This window comes from Barbatula barbatula (assembly GCF_947034865.1).
Source record: "Barbatula barbatula genome assembly, chromosome: 4".
Taxonomy (NCBI): Eukaryota; Metazoa; Chordata; class Actinopteri; order Cypriniformes; family Nemacheilidae; genus Barbatula; species Barbatula barbatula.
In genome coordinates this window covers 5,445,476-5,473,445 of record NC_136768.1, presented here as the reverse complement: position 1 = coordinate 5,473,445, position 27,970 = coordinate 5,445,476, and the positions used below count along the sequence as shown (strand labels likewise).

Below are 27,970 nucleotides of genomic sequence, written 5' to 3'. Positions count from 1 at the left end.
GCAGTTCAGTCACTTACGTTGTTAATATTGTTATTAACAATAACAATCGTTATATTACACATCACATTATAAAATAAGATGCAACATTTATTGACAAATCAACGTATATACACATTACACTGCAGGGACTATCTTTATGTTTCTTGTCTATTTAATGGACGTCCGGGTCAACGCTCCGCTTGGTGGCAGTATACATCCTCAAGCTGTTAGAAAAGCCCAAAAGATAGAGAAGAAATCAAGAGGAAGGCGGAAGAGAGCATTAAAACACTCGGTTATAACATTACGTGAAACTTAAACAGATCCGTCAAACATGAATGAGGAGAAATATCCGCGATCATCGATTGAGGATGATTTCAATTATGGAACGAACGTCGCGAGCGCGAGCGTGCACATCCGGATGGGTAAGTCACTACGTATATTTACAATGCATTGCGGTTACGCAATCAGTCCACAACTCACGTATTTGCGTGAATTTTAAAATATATCTGTAACATCCATGTGCTTCGTTTTATTTCACATCGTTAAGTTTATTTCACGTTCATCCGTTGCCTACGATCAAGCTAAATGCCAACCATATGGTGCTAATGCCAGCCAGTTGAATCAGCTGACGCGAGCCATGACGCTTATTGATTTCCTAGAAATGTCACTTGTAAAACCTGATGGTTGAGAACGATGTGACAGTAGCTCTGACATGCACCCAGCTAAAAACACCAAGTTTCTAACATTAAGTTTCAAGTTTCAAACGGTTTCTAACATTACAGATACACATTGTGTATCTTGATCAGCCGATTGCCATTAAAACCAGCACACTGTTCTTTTATCCAGTTGTGTGGGGTCTTGTTCCTGTAGGATTTAATGGTGTTTTATTGTTTACCACATAATATCACACCAACAGAGCCACACAAATAAAACAAATCTACTAGAACCAATGCAATTCCCATTATAACCATGATAATAAAACCGTAAACTTGTTTTTTTGCATAAAACATGTTTATGCATGTGTTTCTATGTGGATTATATTCATGATTGAAATTATATATTGTGCACGTTGTCTGGATATGTTGGTGTATTAAATTGAATGCTCTCATTTTTTCTAGCTTTTCTTCGCAAGGTGTACACCATCCTATCCCTGCAGATTATCATGACAACTGTTGTGTCTGGTGTGTTTATGCTCTGTGACCCCATTAAAAGCTTCGTGCACTCAAGGTAAAGGATCACCAGCCGTGTTCATTCACCTGTTCATTTTAGATGCATTTTAACTTTTAAAGCACACATGCGATTCACTGTTTTCTATTTTTAGTCCCTCTCTGGTGCTGATATCTGCTATTGGGTCTCTTATCCTGCTCCTTGCCCTCGCTGTGTACCGACACCAGCACCCTATCAATCTTTTTTTGCTTTTTGGATTTGTAAGTATTTTAGACCATTTCAGTTCAAATTCCTAATAAAGATATTATAATGGAATTTAATTGGTGTATAATGTTCTTGTAGACACTGCTGGAGTCATTGTCTGTGGCTACGGCAGGTGCGTTTCTTTTTTTAATAGCAAGATCAAATCACAGATTGTTGACCTACACAACCATTATACTGCAATTAATACTGTTTTTCTATTTCAAGTGACGTTTTATGACTACACCGTAGTGCTCCAGGCCTTCGTGCTCACCTCTGCTGTGTTCCTTGGCCTCACTGCCTACACCTTCCAGTCCAAACGGGACTTCAGCAAACTCGGAGCCAGGTATTTCTCACTCTCCCTTCAGCTCGGGGCTCGGACCTGTCACATTCGTCACAATAAATAAGGACCATAATATTGTTTTAATCCATTTGCTCCGAATCCATGAGGAATTTGTGGCAGAATGTCTCTCTTGTGAGACATTCTTCTTTGCAGTTAATAAACTGAAATTAAATAATGGGTTTTGTGGGTCATAACTCTTACGGCGGGTTTCTTCTCTATCTGATTTTGAAATAAAAATTTTAGTATTAATAAATTTTACGTTTCATAGTCTGTTTGCTGTCCTGTGGATCCTGATCATTGCAAGCTTTCTGAGGGTAAGTAGTCCGTCTGAGACCTTTCCATTATTTAAGTTACCTTATATAACGCAAGCCACATTTCAACATCCGTCCAAATATCTGTCCTTCAGATCTTCTTCTACAACGACACTGTGGAGCTGGTTTTCGCTGGAGCCGGAGCTCTGCTATTCTGTGGGTTTATCATTTTTGATACGCACCTCCTGATGCACAAGCTGTCACCAGAGGAACATGTCCTGGCGTCCATCAATCTGTACCTAGACATAGTCAACCTCTTCCTGTATATCCTGCGCATTCTTGACTCCCTGAAGAAACACTGAATGCTTTGATGTTCTTCAGTTTCAGAGGTGAATTATGGGTACTTTAATGATGTGAGTGGATTTGAAATTTAAAAAAATAATTTAATAGTCTTTAAGTACTGTATTAGCATATCTGGCCATATATTTGCACGATTATAATTCATTACGGAGAAGTAACCATTGCAGTATAGACCAAATCATATATCATTTATATGGGTTTAACGGAGTACACACATCAATTTGTCCTTGAAGTAATTTACTAAATAGTACGTACCATTTTTCTCTTTAGACAGCAAAAGGGATCGGATTTGGTGCTAAATTTCTTTTTAGTACAAATTTTAGCACAGCATGTGTTTATAAATGTCACATCTTGTATGGAGCGGTTTCATCTTGTTTCCAAACGTATACGTTCATCTCACCTTAATACTTATAGATTGCACATATTTGAATGCTATATCGAGTTATGATTGTACAAAATACGTGATCTGTTTAACTGTGATTGATAGTTACTGCTTTGTGTTAAGTGTAGTGTACCTCATTCGTGGAAGTTCCTGTTTAGTTGGTGTTTGTAAATTGCTGCAAATGGTTGGCGAACAAGCTTTATATCAAGCCTACACATTTTTATAAATTTTGGTGGATGTATGGGCTGTTCAGATTTAACTTTAATAATTTATAAACATAAGCATTCAACTTCTTATCCATAAAAACCTGAATAAACATTAACATTCCAGAAGCTATTTCTTTTAAACAATTTATTACTTGTGAACATTATAGTCCAACATCATTTCAATGTTATTTACAGCAATCACTGCTGTTCATTATAACAATGAAACTAAATAACAATTATACTAAATGAATGGTTTTGAAACAGCATGAGACCCATTTTAAAAACATCAAAATGTTGAAATGGCAGTCAGCTCATTTAAATAAATTACAAATAGGAATTATTCTGTTAAAAACACTACATTCAGGATTTGAAAAGGAAGCCGCTATATGCCTATACATTATTTATTAACCCGATATTTATCAAGCAGAAATACATGTATTTAACACTTCCCTACAGTACGAAATAAAATAAATGTTTTAACGTGTGTGTTATTATTGGAATGAAAAATACATCAATGTTTTGCCTCTACTTAAATGTAACGTGCTATTTCATGCATTCTGACTTCTTTACATGCCCAACTCGTTAAAAAAATGAATTGGAAAGCAGCCCCACGCATCATCCACCGAGAGAAACATACACGCGCCAGCATGAGAGAAGAAGCACACGCCCATCAATGTCGCTTCACTCGGCTGATGGAAGTTCAGCTGCATTTGGGTGATGAATGTTGTATAAACGGTGGATATAACGCTGGATTTGGACGTCGTTTGAAACCGATAGATGTCTGGCATCTTTAAGCGCTTAGGCCGCGCCATGAACCGCACGCGGTAAGTCAAACGGAGTCACATGTCTGGGTTTTGTTGGGTCCTCGATATATAATATAGGTCCTCAAGATGCATGAGATTTGTAGAAACTGTGTTTTCCCACCTTTAAAGGAACAGTTTACCCAAACATTTTCTGAAAACGCAGAGAAAGATATTTGGAAGAATGCTTGTAACCAAACAGTTCTCGGCCACCATTGACTACCATAGTAGGATGATTTTTTTTTATTATTTAGAACATGCAAAAACATTACAGAAAAAACAGGCATGAGTAACATAACTCCAAAGATGATTAAAGAAAAAAAAAAAGAGACATTCACAAGACGCCAAATACAGATTCATAATATCTTACAATAGACAAATAGCTTTTGAGTTTTTAACAATTTTAAGACACTTCATTAACAGAATGAGTTCGTTAGAGAAAACCTTGTATAAAGGAGGAGATTTTGACAATCTAGATTTATGAATAAAAAATTTGCCATTCAAGATGATAAAATTTACTAAGTTTTGAATATTTTTATCATCATTGTCAAAATAGCAAATAATTTCTTTCACATTCAGTGATATCGTTAGATTAATTTTAACTGAAAAAGTAAAAAAAACAATCTTTCCAAAATGACTTTACACTTAGGCAACATAGTAGGATGAATGGGGTATATGCATGCGGGGAGATTACGCTAAAATCTCAGCCAGCTGAGGTAATTTTTCATCTATCGATATATTTAGCAAGAAAAATAAACAACACTACGGCTAAACATTATCCTACGGGTAAGAGCAAACGTTTACGTAGCCTTTTTACATATTTGAACTGTTCAATTTGATTTATATAGCACTTTTCACAATTTGCATTGTTCCAAAGCAGCTTTACAGGCTAACATAAGAAAAAAGGTAAAACACACTACATGAATAGTTTAACTTGTTATATAAACACCTAGTAAATAATATCTGATGTCAGCAGTCTCCCGGTGGCTTATTTTGCATTAAGTGAATGCTTGGCTGAAAGATGTGTGAAATGCGTGAAACTGAATGTAACTTGAAATTGAAAGCATTTTTAGCAGACATACGTTATCTGTGTGCATATACCCCATTGCGTGTTCAACAGAACAAATAAGATATTTTGAAGAATGTAAGCAAGCAGTTCTGTGGCACTATTGACTACCATTGTCATTTTTCATATTGTAAGTAGTGGCCAAGAACTGTTTGGGCACAGCCACTCTTCCAAATATCTTTATCTCCATCAGAACATAGAATGTACACAGATTTGGAACAACTTAAGGGGGAGTAACGCCATTGACACTGTCAATTTGACGGCATTTTTATTGTTGGTGAACCGTCTCTTTAACAATCGGCTCAATTACAGACTACACATCTCAACGTCCCGTCACTTGTTCAGACTCACATCCCTGCCGAAGAAAACCAAAGAGACTTTGGTTTGAGAGATGAAAGAGAAACGTCACACTGAACCGTTCGCGGCTCTCCGCGCGGCTAAAACTTTCAAGTCTCTCCGTATATTCGGTGGTCGGCTGATCTCCTTTTTCAGAAACGCGGGGATTTCCAGTTTGTTTACGTTTTCTTTCCGTACCATTCTTCGGATCAGGCGCGTGCTGTACTCTTGTAACGAGTATACTAAACACACAGAAAAGACAATAAGAAACACGATCAAATCAAACGCACGAATGCTTAACTCGGATGATGCGATTCTCACCTGGGGCGGTTACGTGCACGCGCTTGTACAGCGGCTCTCCGTTGTCCTCATAATCCGCAACTTCGGGAAAATAAACTTCACTTAAGTTTACAAGCAGTCGAAAGCCGTCGGATGCTCTAAAGAACCACGGGTGGGCTGTAATGTGCATGTATAAATCTTATTAGAGTTGAATAAGTAATGAGACGAGGCTGTAGCTGCTGCGAGTCAACTTTACTTACTTATAAACGTGTTCATTTGCAAAGCGTTTCCGGGGTTTATGGCACCGTAAGACACCGGGATCCCCTCAAAATTTAACCACCACGCCTCGGCATTCTCGTTAGTTTTATTGACGAAAACGACGTATGTAGGATCATGAGAATCGAGCGATTTCAGAGGCGCAAGTGCTTCCTGTTCAGCCATGTCGCTGCGACGCTTCGCCTTCTTCTGACCGATAGGGGGCGGTATTAGACACCCTTAACTCACTGAAAGTAGCAGGGTCTGATTTGTAAACGCCGCGTACGCACGGGCGTGGAAACGTACGCAGGCCACTTAACACGCGAAGGTTGTTGTGATCTATTAAAAACAAACTTGACGGGAGAATGTCCCCGCGTGTAAGCAAAAAAGACCCACGTTATAATTTTTTGCGCTTGTATTGAGTGATAATTGTCTAAATGCTGTTAAACTATAAATGCTGCAGATACCTTATTTGGCTTTAATCTAAGTGTTATTATTAATAACTATAACAATTATTAATTTGTAAATTGTAGTGAATCTCATGTGTGGCCATTTGTGATTTCGGAGATAAAAGATGGGATTGGGGGTCTTCGGCAGTTTAACATCATATTTTGTTGGTTTCCTGTGGCATTTCCTTATTTCAATGGTTTATAATTCTCACAATAAAAATAAGTCGAACGTTATAGCCTATACAGGGGTCTCCAACCTTTTTGTAAGCGAGGGCTACCAAAATATCTAAAATCCTCTAACATGTGACGCCTTGTTTTTACGCTCGCTGAACCAAATTCAGTTTTCTAATATTAAAGAATATATTAAAGCTTATTACACTTGCTTACAATAAACTTTCATGACGATGTAGCACTTGGCTTATCGGTATAGTCACAGATTTATTATTGGTGAGCCCTGTGTTTAGCGGGCACCTTAAAGAGTTCATGCGGTCTATCAGATGCCCACGAGCACCACGTTGGAGACCACTGGCCTAGTATATCCCCCCTCCACATTATTTATGTCTTTTCTTGTGTGTTTGGTGTTGTTGGTTTTTGCTCTTTTTGTAATTAAAACTCCAATGTAGCTTAATTGATATTTATTTATTGCTAAAGCTATGGTCAATTTAGTATATGACAGTATTTTATATACGTCTTAGACAACAGTTTAAGGTAAACATGTTGTTTTTGTATTGTTCTACGAGCATTTTTGCTTTGAGCAAAAGTAAGGCTTAACAAGTGGATTGGATTGATCCTTATTAATATTAAGGTTTATTAATATACAAATCAGTATTCATGAGATGCTTTGCATTGACTATTTATGGGTAAAAATGGGCGTGTACATGCTGGGTTATTAGGCTGATTCATTGCAGGTGATCTGTGATTTAAATAACGAATGTTGCCTACAGGGTCTGCTTATGCACGGTTTTATAAGTGGGAATATAAGTGGGCGTATGCTTTTTTTGGCTTTCGGGCGCACTTTTGACAGGGGTCCCGTAACGTCTTTATTTTAAGCAGTGCCCACCTAGACAGGTATCTCGAGATCATATCGTGGCATTTCTAGACATTTAGTGGACTAATGTTTTGTGTCATTATTCGCAACAATTACCCACAATTTCAAAACCCCTGCCCATTAAAACAGCAGCATGATTTAAATTACCGGGGCTAGTTGTCACAAGGATTTTGTTCACTGCTAGAATAGACAAAAACATTTTGCATTTTTAAAAACTTGTCTAACTTGTCTCTACAAGCCTCTGTCAGTTGTCCAGATCTTGGATGGGTTTTGTTTTTGAATCTGTGCATTTGTTTTGTAAAATAACTGAAACAGAAAACCACTTTGAGAAGTCACATGATGACTTCCATACTGCTCCAAAAGACCTAGAAAGAGATGGTGAACTCCACTTAAAATTCCAGGGTGGCCAGTATTCCTAAAGGATGGGGGCACTCGGAACAGAAATTCTTGTGTGATGACAGCATAGCTTTGATGTCAGTGGGTTTTTTTTGGTCTTTGGAGAAGCATGCAGTGCTACCTTGAAAAAGTTTTAAAACATACTGTACTGATAAATATGATCGTTTTACTTGCATTTCCGTTTTAAAAATCTAAAATATGTACTTTTCCATAGCACAAAAGAACAAAGCTTTGAATTGATATTGAGGTGCGTAAATATAACAGAATTACAGTTTTGGTGAACTATCACTTTAAGAGTCTCCTAACCCCACCTGGAAAATGATCCGTCATAGAGATCAAGATTCTTAAACACTTAATGAGAGCCACATGGCACGTGTGATTTGTAATGTATTTTCCTACCTGTTATGTGTAATTCTTCTGTAGTTTTCCTACCCTTCTTATAGCATTTCACTATATTTTAAAATTGTAGCCCAGCAGGTTTCTCTCTGATGTTACTTGCCAGGTTTCATGTGATTGAGCGGTGTGTTTGGCATCCCTTCTTAAGTATTCTAAGGTATTTTCATTTAGCTTATTTTGGCCCGTTTTACTGTTAACAATAAAATGTTGCCACACATGTTTACACGTATAATATTACACAACTGGTTTGTCGATTTTCTATTTAGTGATCTTAGAACGTAACAAAAACTCTTGCCAGTTTCCACAAACAAGACTTTATTACTAAATAATATATATCCCTTAAGCATCCATATAGACTTTTCCCTCCAGATTGTTATACTATTACACGTTTTGTTTTTCTATCTTAGAAGTCCAATGACACTTGATTGGTGTCATTGTGTTAATAGTCAGCGCCCATCGCCTATGCGGTATTCTCGACATCTACCTGTAAGCCTACTGTATTTTCCAGCGGGGTGATTATGTATGAGGGCAGAGCTGATCTAAAGCCCTCGGATCAGACAGCCAATTCTCCCGCTCGGCCTTTGATGTCTTGCTTTCATTGCTTCTCCATTGGTTGGAACAATGGCGAGAACCTTTCGGCACAGTGGGCATAATGTGCTTTTGTTGGTTCTTCTATTTTCCAGCACACCACAGGAGAATTTAGACCTGCTGGACTGGCTTCTGCTTCTGCCAGGGCCTTCAGAAGATCGTTCTCTTTTGCCGGGATTGAATAGCTGTGCTTCCTGCGATGGTCTATAAATCTCAGACACATCAACCACTCATAAAACATAGGTATATGTTATAAAAATAGTAATAAAATAAAAATACATGTAAATGTAATGGGAGAACATTTCAATCGATTTCAATAGACTGAAACCTCCACTTCAGTGCCCAGAGGCAGATGCAAATGGAACATACCTGTCTCCACATACCTGTTTTGTGCAATTTACCAGATGCTAAAGAAATACCATAGGACATTATCAGAATCCTCAAAAAATACTTTTTCCATTGTTACCGCCATTTCATGCGCCTTGTGCATTTTTGGGATTCCACGTAGTGTTGTTGTTTTATTTTCCACATGAAAGATGACCTGACATGGCAACTAAATGTGGATCCCTTGGGCACGGGGGGCGATCATGGTGGGCCGTGGTGCTACTTGATGTGGAGCCGTACAAATAATCACCCGAGCGCTTGTTTATTTTCACTTCCGGCCATAATAGATGAGCCAAGGTTAATTGCTGTGATGTGCGAATGAACTCTCTCAAGCAGTGTTTCTCCACTGGCGGGCCATAGGTCTGTTTGAAACATGGACCGTGAGAACACAACGATAAAGGCGAATTAATGATATTAATGTGTGTAGTTAAGGCGTAGTGTGTAGAAGTAAATTGGCTAGTCATTTTAAAAGCAAGGAGAAGATGCTTTACATTTCATTATTCTTCTGCCAGCGCACACAGAGCGAGACCCACCACTGCGTAGTCACCCCAGGAATCTACAGAAGTCTGGCAAGCTTTCTGGATTTTTTTGGGCTTTCAAACCATGTCGACGAAATGATGGAATTTCACAAATTTAAAATTGCAATCTGTAACGTTTGCCTCTATATCGCCATCTCTGTTTAAAACATGAAATTGCAGGCAACTTTAAATACCTTTACGTGGGTTCGCGTCAAACGATGCCAAACTGACAGTTTCACCAAAATTTTCAATACAGACTTTTATGTAGTTGGTAAATAACTGATTTAGTTTATTTTCAACAAAAAGTAACAGATTGCAGCTTAAAAAGATTATTACGCCGTACAGAGAATTTGTGGACATTAGACAACGAATGCGTTGTCTTGAAAACAGTGTAAGATTTTATTTGTGTAAAGCAAAAAGTCATGCGGATGAAAAATCAAGACTTTGGCTTTATGTTTATAAAAACAAGCACCATTGTTATACATAATTATGAAAACTGTAAGAATATACTAAAAGACGCACTACACTAATGTATAACTACATATATAATCTAAATATATTTTAACTTTACATAACACAAATAAGATACATATTCTAGAAAGACAGTTGTTACACAAGTACTTGTTCTGGAATACTCTCAAGCTATGACACCGTAAATAATGAGAAAAGTTAGCGGCATTACAGGCAGAGACAACAACATGTTTACAAAATAAGTCATTCGAAGAAACCTTGAGCAGCGGACAAACATGGCAATTATGGTCCAGTGAAAAGCCGGATACACACACAGAAGTTCTGTTGATTCACCGCCACATTTGAAGCTGAACCACAGGGCTACTCGCACACATCACAGACGCTCACCCCGCTAGACAAACACCCAGTGACTCACTCCCCTCTCGGTTAATGCAGTACAGAAGCTTAATGAAGGGTAACTGTGGGAGATATCATATCAAAGGAACTAGTGCGGTAAAATCAGACACTGTGACCTTGCTACACAAACATCTTGCAGCCCGTTCGGGAGTGTCGCGTCAGAACTGATGGGGATTGGAAGTGGAGGATGAAAGCTTTGGTCCGAGGAAGACGACATTAAATGGGAGGGGGTGGCCAGACGCCGGCCAAAATTGAGAGGCTTAAACCACGTAGTTGGTTTCAGAGGGTTGGCTGGAGTCGGGTGATTCCACGGTGTCCCTTGCAGCCGCAGGCTGTGACTTGTGCTTGGGACCAGAGACCCGCTGGCTGTTGGAAACCGTGCCGCGCAATCCTGAAGAAATGATACAATGGTCGAATATTGATTAGATGTCATGGTGCCACTGCCACCATGTTACATGTCCAAAACTCCATACAGTAGGAACACCATAGTTAGTGTGGTAATGGATTTAGGTAAAAAAAGTTGACAGAAACTGTTTTTGGGATCAGTTCTATGAGAGTCTCATGCAATAGATCACTCTTTCTAATCCGTTTTCAGGTGCCATTTGTCATCTGGGATTTAGGAATGGGGCTGTGGGATCTTGTGTTACTCACTCTTATTACAATGACGTCCATGCCATCCATCCCTGCACTGACACCTGTTAGGCTCTACGCAGGTCCCGTGTGCTCCACAGCTGGGCTCGCAGACAGCTGCACACACATATACAGTCATACACAGACACACTGTTTAGTCTTGGGAACTTATCACATGTTCACTAAGCCTGCGGCCTTAGTGGAAAGTTTAGGGTGCGATCAATCACCTATGGTTCTTTTTTACAGTGCATTTATTTTGCAGGAGCTATTATGTCATAAGGACGCATGTGCTTTTGATACCAATATAGATATTCTTGTGCCAAATCGGGATAATATCACCTTTAGAGCACAGATCTCCATGGTAACCTTTACTGCACTTGCATTTGTTCTTTCCCATGCATTTGCCCCCATTTCTGCAAGGCTGCCGACATTTACCTGTGGATAAATGAAAGCATTTGATTGGACACAAATTTGTGAGTGCAGTGTGAGTCATCAAAACATATCTTTGTTCAATTGCTATTTTTATTTTTGTCAAGAAATTAACACTAGCTTGTACATCAAGGAAAAAGCCCCAAAACTCTCAAATATACGATAAAATAGGTAAACTTAAGAAGATCTAAGTGTACTGTTCCACTTTAAAACACAATAAAAAGATTAAGTAAAAAATGAATGTGTGACAATATAGCACTTTAAGTACATTATAGAAGTGCACTTAATACCTGGAAGACTACTTGGAAGACAAATAAAACAACTGTATTTTTTAGACTACTTGGAAGACTACACATATTGGTGCATCAGCAAATACAGAAATATTACTGTTGTAAGGAACGTGGAACACATATGCCTGTTTTAGCTACATTAAATATTGGATTCGAAAGTTCGAATAATACATTCTTTAGTCTTTAAAATGTAGGCTATTACATATACCCTACACAAAGTTTTTGGACCGCCTTCTGCGCCATTCTTAGTCTTAGACTTTCGTTTAAACGACAATCAAATTAGTCGTAGTGCACATCTCTAATTTATTTGGACACGTTTACCAAGCTTGTGAAACTGTTTTATTAAGCTGCTTTTCTTTTGGATGTTTAATTCCTATTAGCACTTTAATTTTGAATGTCAAGTTTAAGCTAGTGAACTTTTGCAATTGCTGCCCTGATGCTGGTTATATAAATAGTTCACTAAACTTGTGAATAATTTGTTTGTTATTTAGTTTTACAGGGTTAGGAAGTTATTGTTTGCATACAGTTTGTTAAGTAATTTAGCAATTTTTACTTAGTATCGGATCGGTACTCCGTTTTGCCCAATACTGAATCTCAGGCCACAGTAAAGCAAAGTTATGTGATGTTTTGGCTATGACAACCTTCAGGAGACAAGGTGACAATTCTATTATTTCATTTTTCCATTTATTTGTTAATTTAAGCATTAATCTAGAGACTATTAAACAGCAATGATTTAAAGAAATGTATAGTAAAGTAAATGAGACTTAAAAATAGCTTGAAAAAAGCAAAGGCATAAGCGTGAATACACTTTTTAAATCCTTGCGGATCTTGTTGCACCTGCATATGCAAGCGAATATCCGTGTGCGCTTTGTTCTTTGACAAATCAATGAAATCAATACCCATCGTAATACACAAAGGGAGGACGTCAGTAAGACCCCGGACGTGTATATCTGCGCGTGTTTTGATAGAGAACATGATACTTCTGTGGATCAAAGAGCAACAACTGGTCTAATGCTATGGAGCATTCGATATCAACTTGAATGTTTTCAATTTCCTCCCTTTTAATATCAAGCAATAGGTATGTGATGTAAAGCCACGCATGAGTGACACCGTGAAGCGGTGTCTTTGAACAATTAGAGAGAAAATGTAGGATTTACATTACTTACAACACCAAAAAGCATGCAAGAAGCATCATTTCCTCTTACACTAACGGTCATGAACACCTAATGCCATGGCTTATGAGCTCACAATGTGCTTTTTAGTGATCGGGGTGACACAACTGCAGTACATCCTGTGTTTGCACACGTAGGTGTTGTCCCATTTAACACCACTATGAGAACACACTTGTTTACTCTGAAAACTGTCCTGAGGGTAATTTGTGGAAATGAGCCAATCACGACCAAAGAATAACAACACAGGCTTTCCCTTTGAAAGATGTAATTGGAGGTTAATACTCTAAGTAAGAGTTTATAACTATTTCATTTAATTAGGCTGTGTCACAACATTTACACATTTTTATGGGATTCTTTGATGGTATATTGGTTTATACCAAATGATACCTTAATGCTCTTGCTATGTATATGTGTCTGTAACCCAGGGGCACATGCATACTTTATACAAACTTTGCACTTTGGACAAAAGTGTCTGTCAATTGTAAAATGTAAATGATGATTCTGTTTAGAACATATTGCAAAACTCACTGAGCTCACAACGGATCCCCTCAAAGCCAGCATCGCAGACACATTTTCCGGGATGGAAACACGTTCCTCCATTCAAACAGGTGGTGCTGCAGTTTGCTGTTAATGCAGTCAAAAACAGATAAATTAATCTGTAAATTAAAAGTGTCACTTACTACAATAATAATAGCAATCTTATCTGATTTGGTTTGTGTTGTTCTTTTGAAATTCTTTCTTTGTTGTACTTGTCGCTACTGTAGTATATTAGAATGTTACTATACTATAGAATTGTTACTATACTAAGAATATCATACTTATTTTACTAATCCTGCAGCATATAGACGGTTTCAAAGCAACAACATAAAAATGTCTGCGCATGCACGCTTTTGTATTTTTGCCGGATTATTTCTGTTAATAAGCAATATATTTATTTATACAGTAAAATATGAATATAAATAATATAAATTCAACTAAATAAAATATAATTATTAGCCACTAGCCAGACCGTTCAACAAGCTCAGACCGGAAGCTTCGGGCCATGCACGTGCGTCCGATGAAACCGCATAGGCAACTTATAGAAAACTGTGTTCAAACTTCTGACAAACAAACCTCTCTCGCAGCTGGATCCATGGTAACCAGGAGGACATATACACACACCCGGGCTCATACACAGACCACCATTCAGACATCTGGGGGAGCACAGAGCTTAAAAGAGAGCAGAAACCAATTCCTGTTACTTTTGCAGCTATTTTGTTTGCAAGTTTATAGTGTTTATCTAATATTCGATTTCATGTGCTTTGATGCGCTTTGTACGTCATCAGTAGCGCAGCCTTTGATGCAAATGATATAAATGCAAATGAAAACTTAATATTCTACGCGCTTTTGCAAAATAAACAATTTCAGTACATCATTAAAGTTAAAAACATGTTAGAATGCATAATATATGTGGAGGTTTATATCGGGCTGCAGGTTTTTGATATGCACAGCACACAACCTGGTGGTTTTGGCAGCTGTGCGGGCAAAAACCGATCAGCCAGAAACTATGTTGGATGAAAGGTGTTTTGTGGAAGTGGTTTAGGTACAAACACAGCAGCGCTACAAAGAGGATATTGAAAACATTTTTAACGTCTTTTTTTGTAAACCGCTCTTTAAAGTTGTAAATAGATGAAAAACACATGTTTATCCCTCCAAACCTGCTTTACCATGCTTTGTAATTTGCACAAGACATTTTGGGATTTCATGCCCTGAGGTTCGGTATAATCATCATTATAATAAGCTATACACGTTCATCATTATAATATACTGTACACGTTCATCATTATAATAAACCATACATGTTCATCGGTTTCCAAAGGAAGTTTCTCTTGCAGAACACATTTCAAGGCATTGTGTATTTTTATGAATCTATTTGTGGTGCACTCCTTACATCTGGTTTTCATAGGGATGTGTTGTTGAAGGTATGCTTTTAGACCCGCTGGAGATCCAGTGAGGACAAACTATTGATCTAAACTACAATGTGTAAATTAGCATAAAAAACTAGTCATGCGTCGATCGCCTAATATGCATTAAAAAAATGATTTACCTTTCTCGCAGTGAATGCCGTAAAAACCATCCTGACACTCGCACACTTGCCTCTCGTTGCAGTAGCCTCCATTGCGACAACCGCCAGGGCACTTTGCTTCAAACGAGAACGAGGAAAGACAACACGGTGAGCATTTTTCCTTTTCTGTTTTAATCCTCACCAAACTTCCCATAACTTACTCCCTTTCTGCACCACTTTAAGGACATCAAATTCCAAGACAAAGGCCAATGAACTCTTTAACAGCATTTCCTTCAAAGCAGCATATAAAGACAGAAAAAAACGCTTTGAGGCTTTGAGGTGAAACCACAATGTCAACAACTCTGTAAAGCACAATGTAGTACAGATATGGAGTAATATAAGCAAGTGATATTTCATTGTAATTCAAATAAAGTCGCAGTTTGGTTTGTTCGATGCAACATCCACGCAGATGCTTTAGGAAAGCCTTCCCGTAGCTTCCGTGTCTATTAATTGTAATTGCATTGAAAAAATATATTATTCTTAAATTTGTTCCACGGAAGAAATAAAGAAGTGATCCTGTTCTATTTTAGGGTGGCCTGTTCCTTCAAACTGCATTACCCTTGTGCTCGGTTTTAAGTTCTGCGCGAGACATTCAAGCAGTCGGGCATGTTAAAAAAACAACTTGTGGGTACAAGTGATTAAGGGACCCTCAGCTGTCTTTAGGAAACACTTTGCTTCCTCCCTACGGGGTGGCTTCACACAGATGGACCATTTGATCTGTGAAGTCTCCACACCGAATGGAGAGGGGTGGAAAAGGGTGTGTAGGGGAATGCAACACCGCGAGGTTAGTGTGTGTGAGAAGAGGGGGGATCAGAGAAAAACATAACACGCTCATTCTAAAGGGCTGCAGCTGGCAGAATTCACATGACCTCATGAGCCAGCGATGGCTTTGTGGGTGAGGTTGAGAGTCAACCATACCATGATCTCCCTTTCTCACCTTAGGTTAAGAGAGAGATGAGGAGACAAAACATTTTCATTTGTATCTCATGAAAAATAGTTCATATCTTGCATGTTGTATTGTAGATAGACATGAGATTTGAGCACATGACTTCACAAATGTCTTCTCTAGATTTCCGTAAGTGTACCATTACAGCCAATGTATTTCTGTAGGTCTTTTACCCAGAAGTTGTTATCTCAGTCATTAGTCACCTTGGGAAAATGTACTCTTGGGTTATCTTGTTTCAGAAACAAATATCTAACCACTCGACAATTTTTATGAATATCACCGTCCAAGGTAGAATTACAAAGTCACCTCTCTGGCAAGTCTTGAAGAAGATTGCATTGTGTGGGGTCCTCAGAATGACGTTTCCACCACCATCCATGACCAGGATGGTAACCTCAAATGCAGCGACACCATCCTGATCCCCTAGGCACGGGAAGCCCACCTGGACCACTGAGAAGACAAAACCTGTTTGGTGAACTAAGCATCAAAGAGTCATGTTCTTATCTGGTGTTACACCATAAATACTCAAAACCCAATGAAAATACAGTTATGACTAAACATTCGCAATAAAATAAATAAACGTATATTTTGAAATAATAAATAAAAATCTGAATTAATGAAAAAATTAAAGCAGACCTGAAGCTTTGTGCGGCACTGATCCTAAGTGAGGAACGTTGACCGAAGGGTCGTCCATAATGTCCTTATCCAATGAGCGCAGAGTCTGAAACTCATAGAAGTATTCTGCCTAAAAAACAAGAGATAAGACATATGGGAAAAAGGTGATGATGGTTATTCAATGAAAATCATAACTTTCATTGTAATAAAAAGGGGCAACATGGACATTCTGCTGTTTTAAAACAAAATGTTGCATGCAAAGAAGAACTCCTGCAAGAAAATAAATAAATCAGAGTTTCAAAAGTCACAAGGGTCAGCAAGTAATCACAGAATTTGTCATTTTAGGGTGAACCGTTCCTTTACGTTTGCGGAGCAATCAATATCCCCCCAAAGAAGGCCAGCTTCCCTCTCTAACGGATGACCTCAACCCTTTGAGAACACACTTGTGAAGACAGGCAAAACACACGGCCCACACAAAAAAACTGCCCCAAAAGAAGATGAAAGCAAGGCAGACGGCTCTTTTTCTCTCTTTCCCTCTTTTTCTGGTCTCTAGCTTTGAGTGTAAAAGCTGGCCAGCGTTTGATGAAGGGAAAAGTACACAAGCTGTGTGGAGAGCTTAGCTAATCCTATAGCTGAATGGGAATAACCAACATAGATAACTCTCGCCGCCAGGCTTTTATGTCGGGGACCTTTGTTCTAAACCCTCAGCGGCTGTCTTTGAAGTGAGCGCTAACAGAGGCCTGGACAGAGCGGGGTCCTTTTTCTCCCTATCCCTCCCCTAAAATTTCTCTTTTTTGCATCTCTTTCACCAAGTCAGTGTGCTCTTCGCAGATTATGATCGTGGTGTGCACAGATGGATTATGGTTATTTTAACGTTTTTAACAATATGGAGTCACGTTCAGATATTCGGATCTATATGTGCAAATGTTGATGCAGTCAATCCATAATGAGTTTGTAGATTACGTTTAATATAACATCATTTATTGACAGTGCAATGAAAAGTGCATATTTGGACATGAGGAAATATACATAATACACCATGTTATTTTATTACTTGACCAGAATTATGTTGATCTTATTAAACGTTGTAACCTTTGCTCTATAAAATCGAATATTAAATTTTTGCGGGATGGCCTTTGCATACGCTGTCATTACTTTTAATGTAATCATTTAGTAAATAGTGCCATGCAAATAAATAAATAACACAATAAATACAACTTTTCGAGTTTTGCTACAAGACTTCTGATGAGAAAGTTCATTGCTTTGTAAAGATCGGTTGCCAAAACCATAAGAGGATCAACAAGCAATAACAACCCAACAAAACTTTCCCCTTTACAATAAAGCGCGGGTTCTGGCACGCGTGTTTTCAGTGTACTGATGAGTGGCCAGATGTTTGGCACATGCATGAGGAGGCGCGCTCACGACGCGGTCCCGCGCTTTGATCCGCGGTGCGCAGCGTTACAACACCAAGACGCAAAATACCGCAAGAATTGGAAACGCTGGTTTTCAAAAGATAAGAAAAAACAAGGAGCCTTATTTGGGCACGACTGGATTTGTACATTTGTAGGAATAAATGAAAGGCTGCTGCGTTCCATATGAAGCTCACTCAACAAATGATGTAGGCACCCATGTTTCAGAATTTCGGATGCATTTCAATGTTATTCTTTATAGGTCCAACATTTTCAAACATATAGATTATAGCCTATAGATTTCAATGTACGGTTCACATAGCTGCGAGGTCTTGTTTTCAGTAAGTGTTGAAAGTAGTGTCAGCAGTTTTCTAAAACATGCTTTCTAAAAAAATTATTTACAATGTTTTCAAAAGCACAACAGTGCGTAAATAAAAGACTCCTTGATATGTATATATACATTTTTACAAACAAGCACCAAGTAAACTCTATACAATAACGCAATAATAATCTGTACAAAACTTGATGCAGCTTGCAAAACAAAGTTGTACCGTACATGGTCAGTGGCTTGCCAGGTGAAGTTCACGTGGTGGATATTGACAGGTATTGCTGGCATCCGTTGCTGTGCTTTCCTGAAGTCGTGTGTAAATGGTGCCATTTTGCCCTCCGAGACAATTAAAATATCTTCATCAAAACCTATAGGATTAAACATTATGCAATTTCAAGCCTTTTTGGTATAGAGTTCATTCATTCAACATTCAAGTGCTGTTGCCCCGTTACCAATTAATATTCTTGCTTGATTGGCATCAATCCACATGTACAGGCTCCCTTGCTCTGGGGCAGCTTCGATTAAAAGAGCCCCGAAAAGTAGAAGGCACGTTTTAAAGTGCAGATGAACAGCAGGCGTCGTGGAAGCCATCCCTTGGTTTATCAGTGGGTCGATATGAATAGTCCGGTTTGCTGGATCTCCGTTCTTGCTTCAGTCCCGTGCACTACTAACTGTGTAGCAAGCAAGTCTTGTATTGACAGAATGATTCGAGCGCACTGTTTCGCAGGCTACTTGAACGCACCGACCATTGCAATTTACATATCTAGCCACGAGGTGGCATGGTGGAACGCGCCTCTTATACATGATAACACAATGTAACACAATTCAACATACTTTTTCGTATAACATTGTTTAACATTAAACAACGTGGCAAGTGAATACTTACATGCTCTTAAGTAGGTCTATACTCTTTAATAAGCTACTAAATGTATTTTATAACCAAACTTTTGTATTTGACATATATCCATGAAACATAAAACAAATAATACAATAGAAGTGTGCCTGTTAAAGTTCATACGTACAGTATATAACATATAAATGTTGCAACAACGCACAATTCATTTGTTATGATTTGATGAATACGTTGAATCGATTATAATGCTACGACGTTCAACAATAATTAGTTTTTATTATTTATTTTGTATTTTAGTGATTTTATTTTTGCCACAATCTTTACAGTAATTTCCTGGGCTGGACACCAAACGCTCTCTTGTGGTTCGTGCGGGTTTGGTCTCATTTAAATTTCTATTTCAGGTATCAGAGAAATCAATATGGACAAACTACAGACTTTGAAAATAATACATATTGTGACGTAAGATGTAATTAAACAGTTAAGAAAAAAATAAAGTAAAAAGAAATAAAGAAAGGATAAATACAAATAGTTTTTTCCTCTAAAGTTGGCCGTCTGTCCGCTTACTTCTACGTCACTTCCGCCGTGGTTCGCTGTGTGCGTTTTTCGTGCAAAGATGGCGTCTGCACAGCTAACGGATGAGGAGCTTTTCTCTGAATTAAAACGACTCGGCTTTACACCCGGACCGGTGACGGAGAACACGCGGCCGGTGTATTTGAAGAAACTGAAAAAGCTGCGAGAGGAGCAGCCACAATCGCGAGGATCCCGCAGCGGGAAAGGGCGCAACAGCACCGGGACGATCAGCAACAACGGCGGAGGCAGTAGTAGCGGTAGCGGTAACGCAGCGGCGCGAGCTCCGGGATTAAGCGCCAGGCCACCGGGCAGTGACGTCACGCGTCGGAGCGCCGGCGGACGACAGACGCCGAACGAAAAGCGCAGTACAGACAGAACCGGAAAGTTCGTCCTGGGCTTTAGCTCTGACGAGTCGGACGTGGAGGCGCCTCAGAAGAAAGCAGGCCCGAACCTCGGCGGCGCCAGTAGGAGAGACCGCGGAGCCGCGTTACAGACTCCCATCAGGCCCGCGGGAACACCCGCCGCCGCTCGCAGGAGCGACCACAGATACTCTCTCGGGTTATCCGTGGACAGAAAAAGCACATCGGGGTCTCCGTGGTGGGCTAAGTCCAGTATAGATGCGGATGGTAGAGACTACGGCGAGCCCGACGACGATTTGGAACAGACGGAGACTAACAGCCGGGCTATAAACGGGAATAAGACGTTTTACGTGTCGAGTAACGTTAGTAGTAATAGTAGTAAGCTAGTCAAGGATTACTCCGATTCCGACGAGGAGGAGGAAGACGAAGAGCTCGATCGAGACCGTCCCCGCCGTTTAACGTCCAGACACAGTCCGCCTAAATCATCTTTCTCTTCCCCGTACATAAGCGCCCGGGGCTCGGAAAAGACTCCGGACTTTCGCAGCCTAGACATGGTTGTAGAACGGAAGGAGGGCGATGATAAGGAACGGAGGGAGTTTAGTGCAGGCTTCCTGAGCCACAACTACCCGAAAAGGTCTGTGTTGTTACCCGGGGACGAAGGTAACAGCAGCCCGTCTGCTTTTACAAAGAACCACCTCGACAACGGGGACGAGCCCGCCAGCGGCAGCAGTAGGTTTAGTATCGGGCTAAGACCGCGTATTTCCTCTTACACCGGTCTGTCTGCGACCTACCGGCCGAACCACTCGAACCACACCGGCTCGAACCACTCTTACAGTCATTCCTCATCCCTTAAGCCCAAGCACACGGAGGACGAGCTCCTGCAGCAGTTTAAACGAGAGGAGGTGTCCGCCACCGGGGGCTTCAGCGCGCATTACTTGTCCATGATCCTCCTGACGGCCGCCTGCTTGTTCTTCGTGGTCCTGGGCCTCATGTACCTGCGGATGCGGGGCTCCAGCATCTCAGACACGGATGCAGCCGGTGAGTATCAAGTGTAGGACCAGTTATGTATTATTACATAATGCAAAACGAGCCATCTGTAGTTATTTCTAGTATAAATCTCACTGTGAACCATCAGCCATTATAAATTGTTTTTACTACTTGTGATTTTGGCCTATTTCTGATTCGTATTGTTTCCACTTACCTGATGACATCCCACCAGTGTACCCCAATACATTACCAGTAGAGTCCCACCACAGACACTTCAAATCCAAGTGCATATCCTTAATGTGTTAGTTTTCCCAAAGAAAATTACTGTTCTGTCATCATTTACTCACCCTTTGTCATTTCAAACCTGTATGACTTCTGCAGAACACAAAATAAGCTTTTTGAGAAATGTAGTGAACTGGACCCCATTTACTTCCATTGGTTTAGTGTCCATACAATTAATGTGAATGGGGTCCAGTGCTGTTCGGTTATCAACTTTCTTCAAAATATCTTATTTTGTGTTCTATGGGAGAAAACAGTCATAAAGGTTTGACATGACAAAGGGTGAGAAGATGATGACAGAATTTTTATTTTGGGGTTTTAGTGAAGTTTTATAACAATCCTTGAATATGTCATGTATGATTACCATATTCATATACCATGATGATGGTGCTCTCTGGTATTTAAAAATACCATTAAAATATTATATTATGTTTTTTACATCATTGAATTGACATTATTCATTTATGATTCCCATCCCATTTTTTATTTAAAAAAGCATGTGCTGATTCACTCACCAAAATCACAGAGCTTGTGGTTTTCTTAAATGTCACGATTCATGCTTTAGAAAGTTCCTCACAGTTCCTGTCATTGTTTCTGCGACTTCGTAAGGCAAACATTTCTAATCTACATAGCAGTTATCGGCCCAGACAATTTTCACCTTCTTGGACAGGAAACGGCCCATGCCAATGCAGCTTTGACACACAGAGAGGTATTTTCATTAAAATAGGAGTGAGCTCCATGGCATGTCTGAAATAACTGTTCCACCCCTCGTCCTGGTCGATTGCAGGTAGCTGGTTAATCTTTGGCCTAAACACTGACAGAGGCTCTGCAAAGTTTGAAAAGATGATGTAAGAATCACTCTTTAATTTATTGTTGCAGAAAAAAAGCCATTAACATTGTGTTCAGAATATAATCATGTGTGTTACATTCATTTTTCATTTTCTGTACCGAGCACTAAAGTGATCTATACCCGTAGCCGGTTCTATAGTGTTGTAATCACTCTATAATATGATAGCCAGCATTTATCTTTTGAAACATTTCCCCCGGATCATAAGTGAAAAATCAACGTCTGTTCGCTGCGCATGTCCTGCCACTCAGTTTAAACGGCTTAAGTACCATCAGAGTGAAGTGCTTTTGAGGCGAGAGGCGTCTCTTGAGAGGAAGCGGCTGATGAATTACTATGTATATTTGTGGTATGGCCAGCCTCTCAGGGAGAGGGCTTTGGCTGAAGAGCACGTTCCAGACATCTAGGTCACAGACAAGCTAAAGCGGACTAATTGTCTGTGTCTCAGGGGAATCTGCCCAGTGAGAGAGTATGACTTCTCTGGTCGTCTGAATGCCTGACTGTCACACTTGTATAATTCTTCTGTGTAGATTGATCTTCTGCGCTTTTCTCTATATTTCTACTCGTATGACCTAGTGTGTGTAATTTCCCACAATACAGAGCTCTTGACCCTTCTGTTGCCAAGGCAATGAAAGAAAGTCAATAGAAGTAATTTCATGGTCTACATGTTTGCTTTGCTTCCCTGCAGAGATTGCGATATTAAACGTCTTACGACATCAGATGTCTCCCATTTTATACGCCAGACGAAATACAACCCGTGATTGAGACATGCAGGGCCCTTACTGCGATAAATCAGGGCATGGACTCGAACAAGGACAGAAAAGCAATGTTCAGACAATGACTCAAGTGTGAGAGGTGATGGCAGGCTCTCACCATCAGTCACTCCCTCATGTGAGACACTATGAGCTGATTCTGCTCCAGTCACTCCCTCTGTCTGTCAGCGTGGTTAGGAAATGCCGTTTGTTATCATTTTTTTCTACAGACCCCCGCTGCTACAAGACTGCAGAAGATTCTGATGAGTAATGCTCTTTTTTTTTTTTCTTTTTTCAGTTAAGAGCCACCCGTTTGGACCGGAGTTTGATGAGGTGTATGTAAGTATCTGTCTGTACAGTTGTTTGCTTTGTTTTAAACTGAGTCATGTGGCTGAATAATTTGATGTCCCCTTTCAACCAAAACAATATTGGTTCTTTTATGATCTGGCCTACATTTCCATGTTTCGAGAGTTGAGTGATGTAATTAATAATATTAATATATTTATTTATATATATATATATATATATATATATATATATATACACACACTATTTTATATATAATAAAAGCTTATATAATAGTAGTAAATACATAGAATACTTAATTTATATTTTATAAGGTTTAGCAATTGTATTATGCGCTTTACATTACCTCAACAGGATGTCAAAGACCGGGATCTCATCCTCAACCTTCTCCTTTCTTTACATGACTACCTAGCCAATGTCGCAGGTGAGCGTGCTTGTTAAAACACACATTTTACATCACAGGAGGTGTGCACGTCTAGTGATGATACTGTGTGGGTTTGAGTTAGTGTCCCCTTAGCTCAAAGTTTTAAGACGACTTGTTATTTCTTTAAAGGAGAACACGATTGTGGGGATCCCATCAATCCTTTAAACAGAAGCATCTCCTTCAGCGACGCCTCAGAGTACCTCAAGGTTTGTTTGGTTATTTGATGCTGTATTTTTTGTTGCTGTCTCTGATTAGGCTTTCAGGGTGACTTGAATTATTCATTCAAGTCAACGAAGGTTGGTCTTCTTGAATTAAACATGGACACTTTCTTAGAATTGTAGAATGTTTAAACGTAGCTTTAGTTGCTCTGCAAATATGAAAAATGCATGTTTTAATAAAACGTTTTCCCTTTAAGCTCCAAAATGGAGCCTATGAAGACGTGATTGAAACGTCCTTAGAATGGATCATGAAAACCAAAGATGTTGTGGGAATAAGGTATGTAATATATCTGTGCTTTTTTATCATAAATGTATCATTGTGATTTTATGTTGTTTAACCTTTTGACAGATCCAATAGGAATATATGATACATTAAGGACAATGTATATATCCATAAGGATGGGATGTTCAGTCTTTAATCTATATGTGTGGGTGTTTTGTGTGTTCATCGTATATATGCATATTCTGCTCAGGTTGATTGGTGCTAACCCAGATGAACCCATAGAGGACGTATCAGACATCTCTCGGTTGGAGTCCATCTACCCCCGCATGTCCTTTTTCTGCCGCTTCAGACGGGCCTTCTTCACCGTCATCAACAGAATTCTCCTCATCCTTGCAGGTGCTTGTTGTGGTTTTTGTCAAATGTAGAGAACAGACTAGGGATAATTTTTCCTGTGTTTTGATTTGTGTCTGTGAGATGGCAATTTCATAAATTACCCCTCTTATTCTGTTTCTCCGAAGCCATCGGTGTAGTTTGGGGTTTGGTCTATTATATGAAATACAGATGGCGCAGAGAGGAAGAGGAAACCAGGCAGATGTATGACATGGTGGAGAGGATCATCGGTAAGCCCACCACATCACTTCAGACTACAAAATGTATCCAGTGATTAGGGGTTATGAGAATCTTTAATCTATGTGATTTGTGTTTGTCCAGATTTAATGAGGAGCCATAATGAGGCAAGTCAGGAGAACAAGGAACTGCAGCAGTACCTCCCCATTCCTCACGTCCGTGACTCTCTGGTCCAGCCTCAGGACAGGTATGCCATCTTTGAGAATGACAGAATGACGACATACTAAAATGAACTGCAAACTAAAGAGTCATTTTCAGCTCACTTTGGAATGCCCTTGTTTCATAATCCAATCAGTTCCAGATGGACAAATCGTTTAATATTTTGTTTTACTGGAGTAAAATATTTTCCATTACTTAAGTAAAATGGAACGCAAATTCCTTTTCATGTTTCCAGAATTTGGCAGAATCTTCCCCTAAAATGTTAACTCATTTATTTCCAAATACCAAAATCAAGTATTAAATGGATTTGTTTGTCATTTTCTCAGAAAAAAGATGAAGAGAGTATGGGACAGGGCTGTTGCGTTTCTCTCCGCCAATGAGTCTCGCATTCGGACAGAAACACAGAGAATTGGTGGGGCAGATTTCATGGTGTGGAGGTGGCTTCAACCCTCAATGTCACCTGATAAGATGTCCAGCATTCCCTCCAAAGTGTGGCAAGGCAAAGGTAACACTTGCTTCATTTATTCTGATATGCATGGCCAAAGTGGTGGGCTGTTAAACATACTAGCTTTTCTATCAGAGATCAAATAACCAGTTTGTGCCTTCGTGGGTTTGAAGTAGCTTGTTGTATCTCGCAGCTTTTCCATTGGACCGAAGAAATTCACCGCCAAACAGCTTAACGCCATGCTTAAAGATTCGCAACATGTTTGACCCTATAATGTGAGTTTGCAGAGAAGCTTCACATGTGACCTAGCATTGATAATACAACAACAACGCGTTTTGGTTGGACGATAAGTTAATTTTCTTTATTGTTCTTAACAGGGAAGAGGGGGAAAACTGGCACCTGGCCATTCAAGAAGCCATTTTGGAGAAATGCAGCGATAATGACGGAATCGTTCACATAGCTGTTGACAAAAACTCAAGAGAGGTTTGTGTGTTCTCTGCTGACTTTTCCTAGAATCAACAATATGTGGATCTTCTAATAATCCTTTATTTGCTTTAATATTGTCTAGGGCTGTGTTTATGTAAAGTGCCTTTCAGCAGAGCATTCTGGGAAAGCCTTCAAAGCACTTCATGGCTCCTGGTTTGATGGTAAGTGAATGTCAATTATCAGAACCTCTCAGAATCAGAACAGCAAGATCATGTTTTAGCACAAGAACATCATTTTTCGATTCTGTCTGTAACTTTCATAAATCGCTTTGAATCGCACAATTTCAGTAGATCACTATACATCCTGTTGTATTTCATTCTAGGTAAGCTTGTAACGGTAAAGTACCTGCGCCTGGATCGCTACCACCAGCGTTTCCCACAAGCCCTGGGCTGCAACACACCCCTCAAGCCCACCAGCTCCAGCATGAACAGCATGTCACGCCTGAACCAGCGATCCAGCACGTCCAGCTCTCTTTGTTTCTCCTGAGGGACGTGCAGACTACCACCACCATCCTCACCGCTCTCTCTTTTGCTATTTACGAGGCTCCTGCGTCCTCCTCACCAATGAGAAGCGCATTTGGGAGCTTTTACAGTAGGGCAACTTGAGTACACACAGTCAACTCCTGTCAGCTATATGCAAGCAATGGCGTGTGAGCTACTGCTATTATTTATCCATGTCCTTTGGTATCAGGCAAAGCAAGTGATATGTGAACACTGGTGTATATCTGGTGGAAAGAGAGCTGCTTGGGTCTTCAATAACTTTGTTTAGGAGAGGTGGACACCACGATCTGCTTTCTTTCCCATATTTGGTGCAAGTGGACACGCAAATTTACATTTCTCGATGTGTTTTCTTTGATTTGCTGTCTTCAAGGACACAAAATTGCTTCCAACTCCGTTTCGATTTAAAAACACAATGAGAGCGATCAAACCGTTATATTACATCTCAAGCATCTGCTTTTTTTAACTCCTTAATTTCAAGGAGCTATGTTGGGCTAAACATAGCTGCATGTGCTGGTTAAAGTATGCCTATATTTAAGCTTTGAATTGTATCATATATTGTGGATGTTTATTTTCCTGAGGATGTTTTAGATATTGCATTCGCGTATGTTTTTCCCCCCCTTCATTTTTTTGTATTTTTTTAATCCATGATCGGCATGCGCACACTCTAGAAGGGGTGCTGTAAATATATCATTGAATGGTGGTGGTTAAAATCATCTGTATAAAATTAAAATCGTAATAAGCTGTCGTTCATTTCTTGCCAACAGAATAGCTACACTGATTTTGCTGCGTTCCGAAACGTCCACAGGGTTGTATTCGACATGGCGTTGAAAGAGTAATGAACAATGGTTCGTTTCCCTTTTAATGCTGTGTTTCCGAACACTAGCCCCAGTTGTTACAGCCTGATTATATTAAAGTATATAATTATTTACTGTTGTTTATATTTTAAAAGTTATGCTTTCACCATTATATTTGTTGCAAATATTATCTTTTTTTTTGTCCTTGCACATATCTTGAAAATTTTAATTCCACCCTGTCGCTGTTTTTAAATGTCCCCAGTCTTTCTAAAAATTCCAAAGGAGACATTGTAAGGATGGAAGTTTTTTTGGAACTTCCTTGTACACACTTGTGCTGCAGTCCCAGCATGTCAGTCGAGATCTGACGGTCCATTCTGATTTGTGCTGGGACACATTCATAAACGGAGAGCATGTCATGCTGCTTTTGTGTCAATTTTGGATCACAGAAAGATTTATCAGTTTTTGTTCAGATGCAGTTTGGGTTGATATGAGGTAAATAAAATGTACCTGTTTATTAATAATGTTTTCCTTTCTTGTGCAGTGTCGTTTAAGCTTTTAAATATTTGTAAAAAGATTGCAAACCTCATTTTACTCTCACTATATTTACAAAACAATTGCAAAGCTTTTGTTTAAAGATAAACGTAAATATTGATGTTCTATAAAAAAACATTTGCGTTAATGACTGAAAACAACTGGAGATAGCAAATACTAACACATCCCCAGTAATTGATGATTATTTATAATACAGCCCCTCAATATTATGAGGAAGACGTGTTAAAGTATTTTCTGATTAAAAAAGTGAAGCATTTAGTTCTGCATTTTGTCATGTTTTATGGGGTAAGTCATGACAGGAAGCTTATTTAAACTTTTATGTACTTTTCAACAATACAGTGTTTTGGATAGCAAATATTTTA

The 27,970-nt window shown here is 39.3% G+C and overlaps 4 protein-coding genes across 4 annotated transcripts; 2 read left to right on the top strand and 2 right to left on the bottom strand.

Moving 5' to 3' along the window:
- The first annotated feature begins 179 nt into the window (after window positions 1-179).
- Window positions 180-4,040, top strand: tmbim4 (transmembrane BAX inhibitor motif containing 4). The gene is made up of 7 exons (XM_079454197.1): window positions 180-401; window positions 1,098-1,206; window positions 1,301-1,406; window positions 1,489-1,522; window positions 1,615-1,732; window positions 1,998-2,043; window positions 2,136-4,040. Exons 1-7 carry the CDS (start codon window positions 311-313, stop codon window positions 2,340-2,342), a joined length of 711 nt encoding a protein of 236 aa, XP_079310323.1. The 5' UTR covers window positions 180-310; the 3' UTR covers window positions 2,343-4,040.
- Window positions 3,067-5,911, bottom strand: vhll (von Hippel-Lindau tumor suppressor like). Its single transcript, XM_079454198.1, has 3 exons — window positions 5,670-5,911; window positions 5,452-5,586; window positions 3,067-5,372 (listed from the first exon to the last, which is right to left on the bottom strand). The coding sequence occupies exons 1-3, from the start codon at window positions 5,848-5,850 to the stop codon at window positions 5,200-5,202; spliced, it is 489 nt and encodes a 162-aa protein (XP_079310324.1). The 5' UTR covers window positions 5,851-5,911; the 3' UTR covers window positions 3,067-5,199.
- Window positions 5,912-9,707: 3,796 nt separating this feature from the next.
- wif1 (wnt inhibitory factor 1) lies at window positions 9,708-18,973 on the bottom strand. Its single transcript, XM_079454907.1, has 10 exons — window positions 18,683-18,973; window positions 18,459-18,598; window positions 16,515-16,623; window positions 16,188-16,328; window positions 14,918-15,013; window positions 13,945-14,040; window positions 13,360-13,455; window positions 11,280-11,375; window positions 10,962-11,057; window positions 9,708-10,701 (listed from the first exon to the last, which is right to left on the bottom strand). The coding sequence occupies exons 1-10, from the start codon at window positions 18,819-18,821 to the stop codon at window positions 10,571-10,573; spliced, it is 1,140 nt and encodes a 379-aa protein (XP_079311033.1). The 5' UTR covers window positions 18,822-18,973; the 3' UTR covers window positions 9,708-10,570.
- A 662-nt stretch (window positions 18,974-19,635) lies between these two features.
- Window positions 19,636-27,865, top strand: lemd3 (LEM domain containing 3). The gene is made up of 13 exons (XM_079454906.1): window positions 19,636-21,050; window positions 23,173-23,213; window positions 23,535-23,604; window positions 23,734-23,810; window positions 24,020-24,099; window positions 24,296-24,441; window positions 24,564-24,665; window positions 24,757-24,859; window positions 25,158-25,336; window positions 25,470-25,551; window positions 25,654-25,759; window positions 25,845-25,923; window positions 26,085-27,865. Exons 1-13 carry the CDS (start codon window positions 19,697-19,699, stop codon window positions 26,246-26,248), a joined length of 2,583 nt encoding a protein of 860 aa, XP_079311032.1. The 5' UTR covers window positions 19,636-19,696; the 3' UTR covers window positions 26,249-27,865.
- The last annotated feature ends 105 nt before the right edge of the window (window positions 27,866-27,970 follow it).